Raw genomic sequence first — 12,602 nt, 5'->3', positions numbered from 1 at the left:
TACAAAGTGTTCCAGGAGGAAGAAAGTTAGGAAGTGGAGACGGAAAAGAGAAGGATGAGTGTTCAAGGCAGGGAAAAGCATCCGTCGAAGGACAGAGAAAAGTCCAAGGAGAGCAGCCAGGGCCTAAGTGCAGATGGGCAGTTAAGACCAGACCAGCCAGCTACTGTGACAGGGGGACCCTGGATGGCAAGCTAAGGGGTTAAGATCCTCTGCGGAGGATCATGGGAGGTGACAGGACTAGATCTGCTTGGGAGGGGGGAGGGCCTGGAGCAGTCAAGCGAGGAGTGGGGGATGCTGGGAGGGAGTGCCTTGCCCCAGAGGCTGATGGGAACAGGGTGGGCCTGCTTGGGGCCCACCGACCCAGAGATAAGCAGGTGCTGCTGGTGCCAAGACCCGGTCTCCTAGAGATAAGACACTAGAGCAGTGGTCAAGGGGCCGAGATAAGCCCATGGCCTTTGGAACCCCTCTCTAGACGATTTACATTCAAATTTTAACATCCAGGGCACCAGCAGGCAGGGCGGGGTTTACTCTGGACATGCTGAGCCCGACAGAACACGTGTAGCTTAGTGGAGCCCAGGAGTAGGGCTGGCTGGGTTGGAATGCTGGCTCTGTTGTCGGTGTTCTCCTGCTAGACGGTGACGGCATGAGCACCTGCCTTGCACAGTGGGTGTGAGGGTGAAGGGTCAGTCCAAGAGAAGTGCTTAGAATGGTGCAGAACACAGTAGGCCCACATAAATGTAAACTCTACCAAGGAGCAAGCAATTGGTTGATTGTACAATGTGAAAATAAAGCTGCTCTGATGGCAAGAGGGTGGTGGTGGGTGGGTCATGCTCCTTTTCCTTGCCCTTTTCTTGGAGTAGGCCCTGATGTGACTTTTCTACCAGTTTGAAAATCACTGGACTCTCCACTCCTGGGGTTAATTTCTTCATATATTTCCTGAACCTAAGGCATTCAAGCAGGGAGCTACTGATGCCAGGCCTGGAATTGTCCCTGGACGGAATCTGTTTCTCCAAAGAAAGCAGTGTGTGAACCCAAGGGACACCCGGTGAGTCACCCAGCACCTAAAGGCACTGGAAGGTTAATCTGTCCTAGGTCCTTGCCACTCTGCGTTAGAAGCCATGCTCGTGCCCTGCAGGTGGTGAGGGACAAGAGTGCAAAACTCAGATGCAGACATCCTTCCTAGCCCACGAGTAAGGGCTCAGAGAGGGGCTTCTCTGAGGAAGGAAAAAAAAATCGCTGCAGACTAGGAAACTGTCATCCTTTCTTGCTATCTAAGGTGGCCTGGGAGAAAATTCTGCCTCACCAGCCTCTTATAAGGAATAAGTGAGCTAATGCAAGTTAGATACTTAGCACATGGTTAAGCCTGAGATGAACCTTCTCCTAGGGCTGTTATTTATAGTCTGCAATCCCAATTCTTCTTACACCTATTAAAGTAGGTATGGTGTTTAGTGGGTTGAGTGGGTGTTCAGAGTCCAATAAAGATATAGAACTGCATTAAAAAAAAAAAATCTATCCAAGAAAGATTCTCTGTATCTTCACACTGGGAGTAGACAAAAGATACCTCACACATTATGACACACTCTATAAATGAGGTTAAAAATTAATCCTTTACAGTCTGGTTCAAAGTCACTGCTGTCATTTTAAAGCCTACAATTTCTACTCAGCCAGATCCTGCAGGAATTCCAGCAGCTGGTAAAGGATTTGGCCACCACGAGTCCACCACGTGTGGATTACGTCCCCTGCGAGTGGAGCGTTGTGCAGCTCAGGAGCCTTTCCGAGAACCCTAACAAGTGAGATTTTATCGCAGTGTGCTTGACCCCAAATTAACAAGATAGGAGCAGTTCTAGAGGCAGCCTTTCGCTTCTATCCATAAAAGTTAGCTATTACGTTAGACAGACCATTTTACTCTGGGGGGTAACAAGTATTTTATTAAGTTATAAATACATTTAATGGCTTTGGTACTGTTTTCTTATTTTGAAATATGCAGAAGAAAAAATAGAACTCACAATTTCTAGACTTTAAAAGCCACTATATTTTTTTTTTTTTGCTATTTTTTAAAAAACATCTACTTACCTACAATATTGCTTATTTTTATAGTGCCCACATACTCCCTTGAAGGACAGCTGTGCCTCTCCTATGATGGCATCAAGCTACTTGCAATGGGACAAGAAAGTGACAGAAGATTATAAAATCAAATGGTTTGGTTTTGATTCAAACTAGTCAAACCAGTTCAGAAAAAGACCATGAGACTTTTCTCTCCACCTCTGCTCCTGTTTTGGCTTCTCATTAAGTGGGGGAAAAAAATACCATTTGTGCCTATCTTTATTTACCACTCATTCATTCTTTTCTTAAAGAGAATGCAAGACAGAGATGGAAGGGTATAGAGCTCTTATCTTTCATGTTCTGTGCTGAGAAAGAAGAAATTTAAGATCGCTTGCCAAACAGTAAATGACTGTTAGTTACATTGAGCTCAACAAGCTTACCTCATTTCCTGTCGCTCACCTTCAAACTGGCCCACTGACAGTGGGCAAATCCTAGAGCTGAACTCCCTCCAGGGCGCCCAGGCATGGAGACTGTTCTCAAGAAGTGCTCTGGTGGCTTGGTGGGAGGCAGTCCCTGAACTGATTATGAGGCAATCTAAATAAACTGCACAGGTGTTATATGCTCTGTCTGGATAACACCCCTCACATCCCACCCTTCTGTTCCCAAATACAAATGAGCCACTTCATCCTTTTCTTTTCCCCTGATAAGAAACAGGGCCTGCCTCTTCACCCCACAGAGGTCTCTGCCCCTGTGGGAGCCGTGTGGGAAAATCTACTTTCTAGGTGGACTGGACTGGGGGTAACCAGGGGCGTCGGCAGGGTACCCAGGAAGGGCAAGAGTAGGGGTCAGCAGGGTCACCATGTGCAGGACCTGAACCCTTGGCCCTTGGTCAAAATGGACAGCCTCGCCTCAAAAAAAAAAAAAACACACACACAAGAAGGCTAGAAATGGTTCTTTTGGACTTCTTCCCATACAGAGAATGGCTAAGCTAGCTGAGGCAATCTGTAGCTGGCTTCAAAATCAGCAGTGGGGAGGGTGGGGGGAAAACCTCACAACAAACAGTGGTAACAGAAGGTTTGTGTGGGAAGATGGTTAAGTTTGGTCTAAAACAAGCAGTGTCTCTGGTAATGAGCTGTTGTTAGGAAATACGTGTGGCCCTCAGCGCCTGCGGCACTTTTAAAGAGCACTGTTGCTGCTTCTGGCGGGTTTTCCTGGGGGTGGGGGAGCCGGGGAGGGGAAAGTGAGGTGAAGCGGAGACCCGACTAAAGAGCATGGCGGCATTACAGAGACTGGAAAAAACCACCTTCTGAGCGCTGCAGCCCCAAGTCCTGCCTCTGAGCCTCAGCTCTGCGGGGAAGCTGCGGCCCCACCTTTGGTAAGACTCGCCTCCTGTGAATCACAGCAGGCTCACATGTTGAGGCGAGTGCACCCAAGGCATCAGCTGGGGTGCAGGCCCAGGACACAGGCGTAACTCAGCGGGGAGACTGAGGGGCGCTTCATAAGGGACTATTTACAAAGGGTGTGGGCAGGCTCCAGAACTCCTACGGGGACACTTCAGTCTCTGAGGGCCAGGAAAACCGGGAGTCAGGACTGGGTCTCGGCTTGAAAGCACAAGAGGAGGGTGTAGTCACCAGACGCTGAAGTTGCCCGACAGGAGCTGCGGCGGAGGCAGCCCGCCCAGCTGCTGTCCAGCCACGCCTGGCGGAAAGGAGCTGGGGGCACTGAATGCCCTGACTTCTCTCTCCTCCCACCCGCCACGCTCCTCCCAGCAGTGTCTCCGGTAGACCCGGACCAGAAGCCGGGACAGGTCCACAGGGGTGAGCCTCCAAAGCTAAGCTCAGGGTGGGGAGGGGATCTGGAGGAGCAAAGAGAATAACCAGGACACCCAAACACCTGATGGGGCTAGAGGGGCCAGGGGGCTAAACGAGATAATCTTCATAAATGCCTGATACAGCAAATGATCAACTCACTACCCATCTGAGCAGGCTAGCTGGCATTTACTTATCAAAAGGCCACAATATAACTTTTATTCTCAGGTGGCAAAGGCCAGAATGAAAACAAAGACTTGTCGTCAAATATCCAGAGTGAAAAACAGAACTTTTACAAAGTTGACAGATAACATTTATTAAAACATGTCATACAAAAGGGCATGGTCTCTTCTATAAGAAGAAAATATTAAACAGTAACATTCAATTAAGTAAAACCATGCTGTACACTGAAGACAGCAGTATATAAAGACAAAACTATTCAACTTTTGCAACACAGGCATAACATTTCACAAAATATCAATAAGATATGCACCTAATGATACTCTGTTTATTGTCAAATGGTTTTGTGGTCTAAGAGTCACCTGACTTGCATAAATAATTTTCTAGAAGAAACATTGGGAACCTCATAAAAGGAAAGAAGGCAGCAGCAATTGACATTATGACACAGGCTTCAAGCAAAACTAAAAAAAAAAAAGTCACATTTGCAAAATGTGTTCCAGCATCTTCCCATAGGGCACTATCAGTAGAAATCTGAAATAAGAAACATGTACCTTTGAACACATAAGTTAGCAAAGACAAAAATCCAAACAAACACCCTGGTTTCACTGAACAAAGTGAGTCACATGAAAGCAACCTAAATCACAAAATTAGTGTGGCACAGAAGGGGTGGAGGGGTGGCGTCTATGTTGCTTGGTTTTCAGCATTCCTAAATTATCCAGAGACCTTATGAAAGCAAACCCCTGAAGTTGGTGTGATGGCGTCCTCTCTACCCACCCCTGGCCTCCCGCCCCGGGGCTGGGGGCGGGGGGGGGGGGTGGTACAGCAAATCCCCCCTCCCCAGGGAAAGCCAGTGTTGCTGCTTCTGCTCAGCCCCAACTTCATGTCCGCAGCAGCCTCAGGAGGCGGCGTGTGCCTCCATGGGAAGATGCCGCTGAGACTAAGCAGCTTTCCCAGTCAGTCAGTCAGAAGTCAGCACAGGGTCAGTTCAGTTCGGCAAATGCCCACTAGAGCGGAGGAGACCCTTTCGGGCAGACTCTGAGACCAACGGCCAAGAGAAGGGGCTGGAGGGTAGCCCGCAACAGCCGAGGAAAGGTTACGGCAATCTGTTCTCAGGCGGTCAGACCTACTTAACCAGGTGGGTCACTGTAACATGTGGATCTAAAATGAAAGGCACAGCATCAGTATGAATACTAAAGACCACTGGTGGTGCCTGCAAGCCCTTTCCCATTGGGACTGGAGAGAAACCACAGTTAAGACTCAAAGTAAGGGACAAACACCTTGGCTGTGGGCCACTGACGAGATCCCTGAAAGACCGTTTGGAAACGTTACCCACTGCTCTCCAAACTCAACAGGAAGGAGAAAGATTTTCTAAAGCTGTACTGAGGGTAAAGACAGACTATCTGTCCAACCCAGGGTGGGTAGGAGGGAAAAAAAAAAGTAGTAATACAGTATGATCTCTTAAGCCTAAAAGCAAAGTTTATAAAGATTCACTTTCAATATCCAAACTAAGGCAATCCCCTTGCCCTGGCTCTCTAGACATGGCCAGCATTTCAGATGCCCAATCATCTCACAGGGTCTGGTTGAGTGATCAGCAACTCTAACTTTTACAAAAGCCCCACTACCATAAAAAGCTTCAAATGGCAGGTGTGAGGAACTTATATTTTATATTCTACATTTAGTAGCAGATGTACACATAAGGATTTCAATAGAAGATCTGCTTCTCTTCATAACACATGAAGTCCCAGTACAACCGACAGCTTCCACAACTACCACCAGAGAGCTGCCCACTAGTCCTGTCCTCCTCCTCATTACTCACGACGGCTGCCGTGCTGATCTCAACGTAACTGAAGGACCATGAGATTTTTCCAGAATATTTTTATTTTACCTCTCAAGACTCTTCTTCCCAAGTGTTCCAACACTCATTTGAGTACAATCTTTAATAGAAACCAGCACATCAAACCTTCCAAACAGGCAAAAATGGTCTGCTGATACTATTAGAGAGGGTGACTGGCTTTTGGCTGAACAAAATGGTTTCACTGCCTTAGTAATGAAATTAGTAGAAATAATACAACAATTTTTCCTCACATACACTGGCTGGGATCATACCTAAAACCTAATGCTTCTAACATGAGAAAAAGAGAAGCAACTGAGCTTGGCTGTAAGTCACCTCTACACACTCTGTCAGGTACACACAGAAATGACTGTTAACTGGTGAAGTTTCAACACTAAGAGAAGAGGGTATTAACGTGGTAAACAACCAAGAGGTAATATCTAGTTTCTATGTTAAAAAAATCAATATATATATATATATTTATAATAAAGTTTTAAATACAAAGTGCTTTTTATATATCGAGAATGATACAGTGTTAATGAATAGATCCCTGTTTTGTAACCTTGATTACAAGCATTAACTGGTACGTAAATCTTTCCCCTTTCCATACAACTAAATGCCTTGATGGTAGGAGTTTGAGGATCAGAGGCCATTGCCAGCAAAGTCTCTCATTTCAGAGCAAAGCCCAACTTTTATTTATTTTTATTTATTTATTTTTTAAAGTCCAACTTTTAAAACAAAAACTTCACTCCAAATCCAAGAAGTTATTTTTGTTTTCAGGAAAAAAAGTTTCCACTAAGAAATAATAAACCAGGAAGTTTACGGAAAAGTTAACATAACAGTAGCACCCTGTCCCAACCCTGGTGACAACTTCAGGTCTGTTACAGTCTAAAACATCCTGAACAAGCTTCTTTTTTAATCCCAAACTTCTGACTGATCCCCAGAAAAGGTCTCAGAATAGCTACTTTTCTTGGTGTTTTTTTTGGTAGGTATAGCTATACGGACTTGTAAATTTATGCAGCTTTATCTATTAAATGAGAGCAGGAATTTGCAGACAACTTTCTAAAATTAGGACTCTTTCTTTCCCTCTTTTAAAACACATTCCCGCACTCCTAAAGAGCTGGGAGGACCAGCTCAACGTACCCCTCTGTGAGTATCTCTCCTACCAGTGTATTTTCAAAACTCCCCTTTTCTTGAGCAATTGGTTTCCCCTGTCCCCCACAAGCACAACCTGACACTCAAAATTCTGCTACTCGGCGGCTCTCATTCTGACAGTTGGAGTGTCGCTGTGGCACTCTATCGGCTCCTGAAGTTCACAGGTAACTCTCAGTCGTGGCTTCCAGCTCCTTCCCAGTAACTGGTCATTGACTGACCACTTCAGGAAGCACCATAATCTAAGACAGAGTGAATGGGCTAGAACAGCCAATGGTACCGTGGTCAGAGTCAAAGCAGGCTAGAAGTCTACTAGCCAGAGCAGATCCCACTGTGTGGATGCTACAATTAAACAAACAGGATTTGGAACAGCAAACCAGTTAGAAATACCTATCTCTGGCACCCTAGAGAATTACAATTAGAAACAACTGTTCAAACTAAATGTTAGTACTAAAATATAAAACTCTGACTTATCAAGAGTCTGAAACCCTTCGTGACAGTGGCATCTTACAGAGAATCGGGCTTGTATCATGAGCTACTTTTTTTTCTTACTCAGAATGTCACCCTCTTAGTATCTCCACAGTTTTGGTTACAATACTCTTTAGAAAGAACAAAACCAGATAAGAGAGCTCTGTTAATCAACTTAGTATCCTAGGAATCACATTATTTGTAGCTATTACATAAGTAGCATTTCATTCAGTGAAGCAGCTACCAAAACAAACCCACATTACCTAAGTATCTATAGAAAGAGCAAAATAAAATTCCAATATGACCTTGTAATAATGACTGATCAAAAACCGCTGCCACCTGAAACGGAACTGGGGGGATCGGAGTCCAATTCCAAGTGCAGGGATCTCTACCCCCTAGTCCACCAGCTTCATTCACAAGAGGCCTGAAGGTTCACCTTGCCAGGTGTGAGGTGGGCGAACTTATCCCCTTTTCCCACTCCAGGCCGGGAGCATACAAATTTGAAGAATCAGATTTTTTAATTGGCCTACTTAGAACTGGTCTTGCAGAAATATCTTCCTTTTTTTTAAGCTTCTCTCATAATAGCAAGTAGCACGCATCATCTGTGCCCAGATTTGCATAATTACCACAGTTTATTTTTGTGCCTGCCACTCAAGTCGTATTCTGCTCAGCCTTTGCAGCTTCGTAGGACTTGGTACAAGCCTCAGTCATATTCTGCTCAGCCTTTGCAGCTTCGTAGGACTTGGTACAAGCTTCAGTTGTATTCTGCTCAGCCTTTGCAGCTTCATAGGACTTGGTACAAGAAGTCACATGCCTGTGGAAACTGTCCCTCCACATGAATCTCTTTGCACAGATATTACACTCATATGGCTTTATGCCTGTGTGAATTTTCATGTGACCCACGAGATGATGCTTCATTTTGAATTTCTTACCACAGACCCCACAGCCGTAAGGCCGGAGCCCGAGGTGCATGCTCATGTGCCGATCTCTCTGACTCTTGTGAGTGAAGCTCTTGCCGCACTGACAAAGATACAGCTTGTCGGTGGCCGAGAATCCTAGGTGGGGAGCCTCCTCTTTAATCCCTGTCACCATCTCAATATTCTCACTGTAGCCTGACGCTAGGGCTGCCTCCTGTTTGTGCCAGATGAGATTCCCATCTGACCGCTCTCCAGAAAACTCTTCCATGGAGGAGCCATAGAAATCCACCTGCTCATCATAATTGCTTTCATCAGCCTGTTCGTCAAACTCTGCTTCCACTTTTTTTTCCCCAATGTGAAAGTCTTCCTCTACCCCCGAGGGCTGGACTGAGTACTCTGTCTGCATGGTGTTGATGGACTCTGTGACCTGGTGCTCATCGTAGGGTGCGTGCACATCCATGCCCTCGCACGCCTGCTCAAAGCGCTCGGGCTTCACGTGGATCCAGCGTTTGTGAGCCATTATGCTGGGCTTGCTGTACATGGGCCGGGTGTAGTGGAACTCGGCGCTGTCGCTGGCCCCCTCCTCCCCGTCCTGGCTCGCCATCTCTGTGCTCAGCCGGTCGTGCTCTGTGGACGAGTTACTGGGAAGGTATTCGTGCTCGGTGAGCTGAGATGACAGCTCGTCTTTGGTGCTCTCCTCTTCGTTCTCTCCATCCCTCAGTTCCTGGGTTTTGGGGAAATCCGTGTGGCCCCCGGAGCCCAGCTCAAAGCTCTCTACCAGGCCATTATAATTGCTGCTGCTTGGAGACTGGTGGTCACTGCCGTGATTTAGCTTCTGACAAAGGACTGTAGGGTTTCCTTCTAAAACCTCAGTGCATTTGTCGACCACATGCCACATCTGGAGGAAGCTCGCTGCTGTTAAGTAACTGACAATTTCTGGAGCAGGCATTACTAGACGTCCCGTATAACTTGACAGGAGAATGTTCTCAAACACTCTGGGATTCATCACATCAGGCAAAACAATCCTCCTGCTGTTTTTCAGGAGTACCTGGTCACAAAAGTAGGGGGAACTGGCAGCAAGAACAGCTTTGTGTGCTCGGAAAATGTGGCCTTGGACAACAATGGACACATCACATAATTGTCCCTGCTGGCGCTGCTGGTTCAGTTTTTGCAGAATGGTGCTGGAAAAATCAGGAAATTCTACTCGAAAAGAGTTTGTTCCAGGCTCCATTTCATCACAAATCTTGTTTGGTGCTAAAAGAGAAAGAAAAATTAGTACTAATTCCAGCCCAAAGAGAAACTTACAGATCACTAAGAAAACTAAGGTTCCATAGTTTCAAAAAACCCCCTGGCCTGTAGGGATGGTGGGTGGAGCCTTGATCCCCCAGAGCAAGGCTTGCAGGTGTTGAGTGTGCCAAAAGCAAGAACCTCCCACCATTACTTATGGTATTAACTCTTGACATTGCCTGTGTCTGAGAGAAAACAGAATCCAGAGATATTTGTAAACTATACAAATAGCAAGTAAAACAAAACAAATATTTCTAGTCAGAACAAATACAATACCTGTTCCTGACAGAATTTTTAAGAGGCCTCAGATTCAATTCACACGAGGAAGAATTGTGGAAAGAAGGGGTGTTAGTTGCTTAGTCGTCTCCGACTCTGCAATCCCATGGACTGCAGCCCGTCAGGCTCCTCTGTCCATGGGATTTCCCAGGCAAGAATACTGGAGTGGGTTGCCATTTTCTTCTCCAGGGGATCTTCCTGACCCAGGGATCAAAGCCGGGTCTCCCGCATTGCAGGCAGATTCTTAAAGCACATGTAAAGTCCCTTAGGCAGAAATGATCTCAGTAACTGCAAGGAACTGAAAGAAGACCATTGTGCTAGAATCCAGGGAGGGGACAAGGGGCTGAAGAGGTGTGATCAGTTCAGTCAGGCCTTTGATTCTTTAGCACCATAGGGGCTAACTCACTGAGGTCCCAAACAACATGGGTTGCTCTAGCTGCTGTCAGAATTCTAGCCCTTTAAGAGCTTCTGATAATGTGAAACAGAACAAAATGGCAAGGCAAGGTGGCAAGGCAAGGTATTCTTTCTCTCTGGTAATCTCCAAATTGTTTTAAAAGCTATAGAACAAAGAGTACAGTAAACACTGTCCCTGTTACTGAGTGAACTCAATCTGACAATACTTATAAGAGAAAAGAAGGGATTGCTCGTTGCATTATCATAAATATATTTTGTGGGGTGAGTCAAGCTTTACAGACAATTCACAACAAGAGTGATCAGTGACATGAACTCTGCTAGAGATGCTGCTCAGGCTCTGCAATTCCAGAGAAAATTAAAACAAACCAGAAAACCCAACAGATTTATCTGTTTAATTTGTATTTATTTAGCTGCACCAGGTCTCAGTTGCGGCAGGCCGGCTCTCCAGATGCAGCCTGCAAACTCTCAGCTGTAACATGTGGGATCTAGTTCCCTCAGTTCAGTTCAGTTCAGTCGCTCAGTTGTGTCGGACTCTTTGCGACCCTATGAATCGCAGCACGCTAGGCCTCCCTGTCCATCACCAACTCCCGGAATTCACCCAAATTCATGTCCATCGAGTCAGTGATGCCATCCAACCATCTCATCCTCTGTCGTCCCCTCCTCCTCCTGCCCCCAATCCCTCCCAGCATCAGGGTCTTTTCCAATGAGTCAACTCTTCGCATGAGGTGGCCAAAGTATTGGAGTTTCAGCTTCAGCATCAGTCCTTCCAATGAACACCCAGGACTGATCTCCTTTAGGATGGACTGGTTGGATCTCCTTGCAGTCCAAGGGACTCTCAAGAGTCTTCTCCAACACCACAGTTCAAAAGCATCAATTCTTTGGGGCTCAGCTTTCTTCACAGTCCAACTCTCACATCCATACATGACCACTGGAAAAACCATAGCCTTGACTAGGTGGACCTTTGTTGGCAAAGTAATGTCTCTGCTTTTTAATATGCTATCTAGGTTGGTCATATCTTTCCTTCCAAGGACTAAGTGTCTTTTAATTTCATGGCTGCAACCCCAGGGATCAAATTCAGGCCCTCCTCACTGGGAGCCTGGAGTCTTAGCCACTGGACCACCAGGGGAGTCCCTCAACAGATTTATTGGTGCTATTTGTCACTTGGGTCTGATACCATATCTAAACATTGCTAAATAGCAGATTTTCTAAGTACCAGAAAAAAGAAGCAGATAACCCAACAAAGGTTGAAAGTTACCTTTCAGAGACATGGAGAAATGCCAAGAGAAGAAACTATCAAAGTTTTTTGAGTAATTACTATACACCAGGGACTATACAGCTGGAACTCCAATACTGTGGCCACCTGATGCGAAAAACTGACTCATTGGAAAAGACCCTGATGTTGTGAAAGATTGAAGATGAGAGGAAAAGGGGACAACAGAAGATGAGATGGTTGGATGGCATCACCAACTCGATGGACATGAGTTTGAGCACGTACGGGAGCTGGTGATGGACAGGGAGGCCTGGCAAGCTGCAGTCCATGGGGCAACAAAGAGTCCGATACGACTGAGCGACTGAACTGAACTGAGGGACTATACACCTTCTCACCTAATCTACAAATGTAGAGGGCTGTTATCTTAAGTTCACTATTTCAAGGAAATTTCCTAAGGCTAAAATAGAAGCTAGTTTTTATTATGTTGGAATTTGAAATCTAAGTTTCTACGACTCCAAAGCCTATGCTATTTTTCCTATCACATCACTGCGTCTTCTAAGGAGATGTGAAAATACCAGATTAGTCATTAATAATTTTAAGAGGTAAGGAAGTGTTTTTAGAATTTAGTATTAATTTATTATTTAGAGCTCTCAGAACATTTCATAGTGGCTTCCCAGGTGGCATAGCAGTAAAAAATCCACCTGCCAATGCAGGAGACATGTGTTTGATCCCTGGGTCGGGAAGACCCCCTGGAGAGGGAAATGGCAATCTACTCCACTATTTTTGCCTGGGAAGTCCCACAGACAGAGGACCCTACCATCTGTGGGGTGCTACCATCTGTGGGGTCGTAAAGAGCCACAACTGAGCACAAACAAAATATTTCATAATGATTAAAAACAACAAGAAGAAGACCAGGAAATAAACTTAGCTATTTATAATTTCAAAAGGAAAAGTTAACTACATAAATGCATACAGATTACAGGTATGTAAGCTCTTATCACCACAGAATTTTGGTT

General features: G+C 45.6%; 1 protein-coding gene across 3 annotated transcripts in view; it reads right to left on the bottom strand.

Annotated features, from left to right (window-relative positions):
* Window positions 1-4,141: 4,141 nt before the first annotated feature.
* Window positions 4,142-12,602, bottom strand: part of ZBTB43 (zinc finger and BTB domain containing 43) — a 30,041-nt gene continuing 21,580 nt past the window's right edge. For all 3 annotated transcript variants that reach the window (XM_043469583.1, XM_043469584.1, XM_043469585.1), the window contains one exon: window positions 4,142-9,653. In XM_043469583.1, coding sequence (XP_043325518.1) covers window positions 8,134-9,630 — 1,497 coding nt within the window. In that variant the 5' untranslated portion in view covers window positions 9,631-9,653 and the 3' untranslated portion in view covers window positions 4,142-8,133. The remainder of the gene's footprint in view (window positions 9,654-12,602) is intronic.

Source organism: Cervus canadensis, chromosome 5 (assembly GCF_019320065.1).
Source record: "Cervus canadensis isolate Bull #8, Minnesota chromosome 5, ASM1932006v1, whole genome shotgun sequence".
Lineage (NCBI taxonomy): Eukaryota > Metazoa > Chordata > Mammalia > Artiodactyla > Cervidae > Cervus > Cervus canadensis.
The sequence above is the reverse complement of the archived record's forward strand: the minus strand, read 5'-3'. Positions and strand labels throughout refer to the sequence as shown.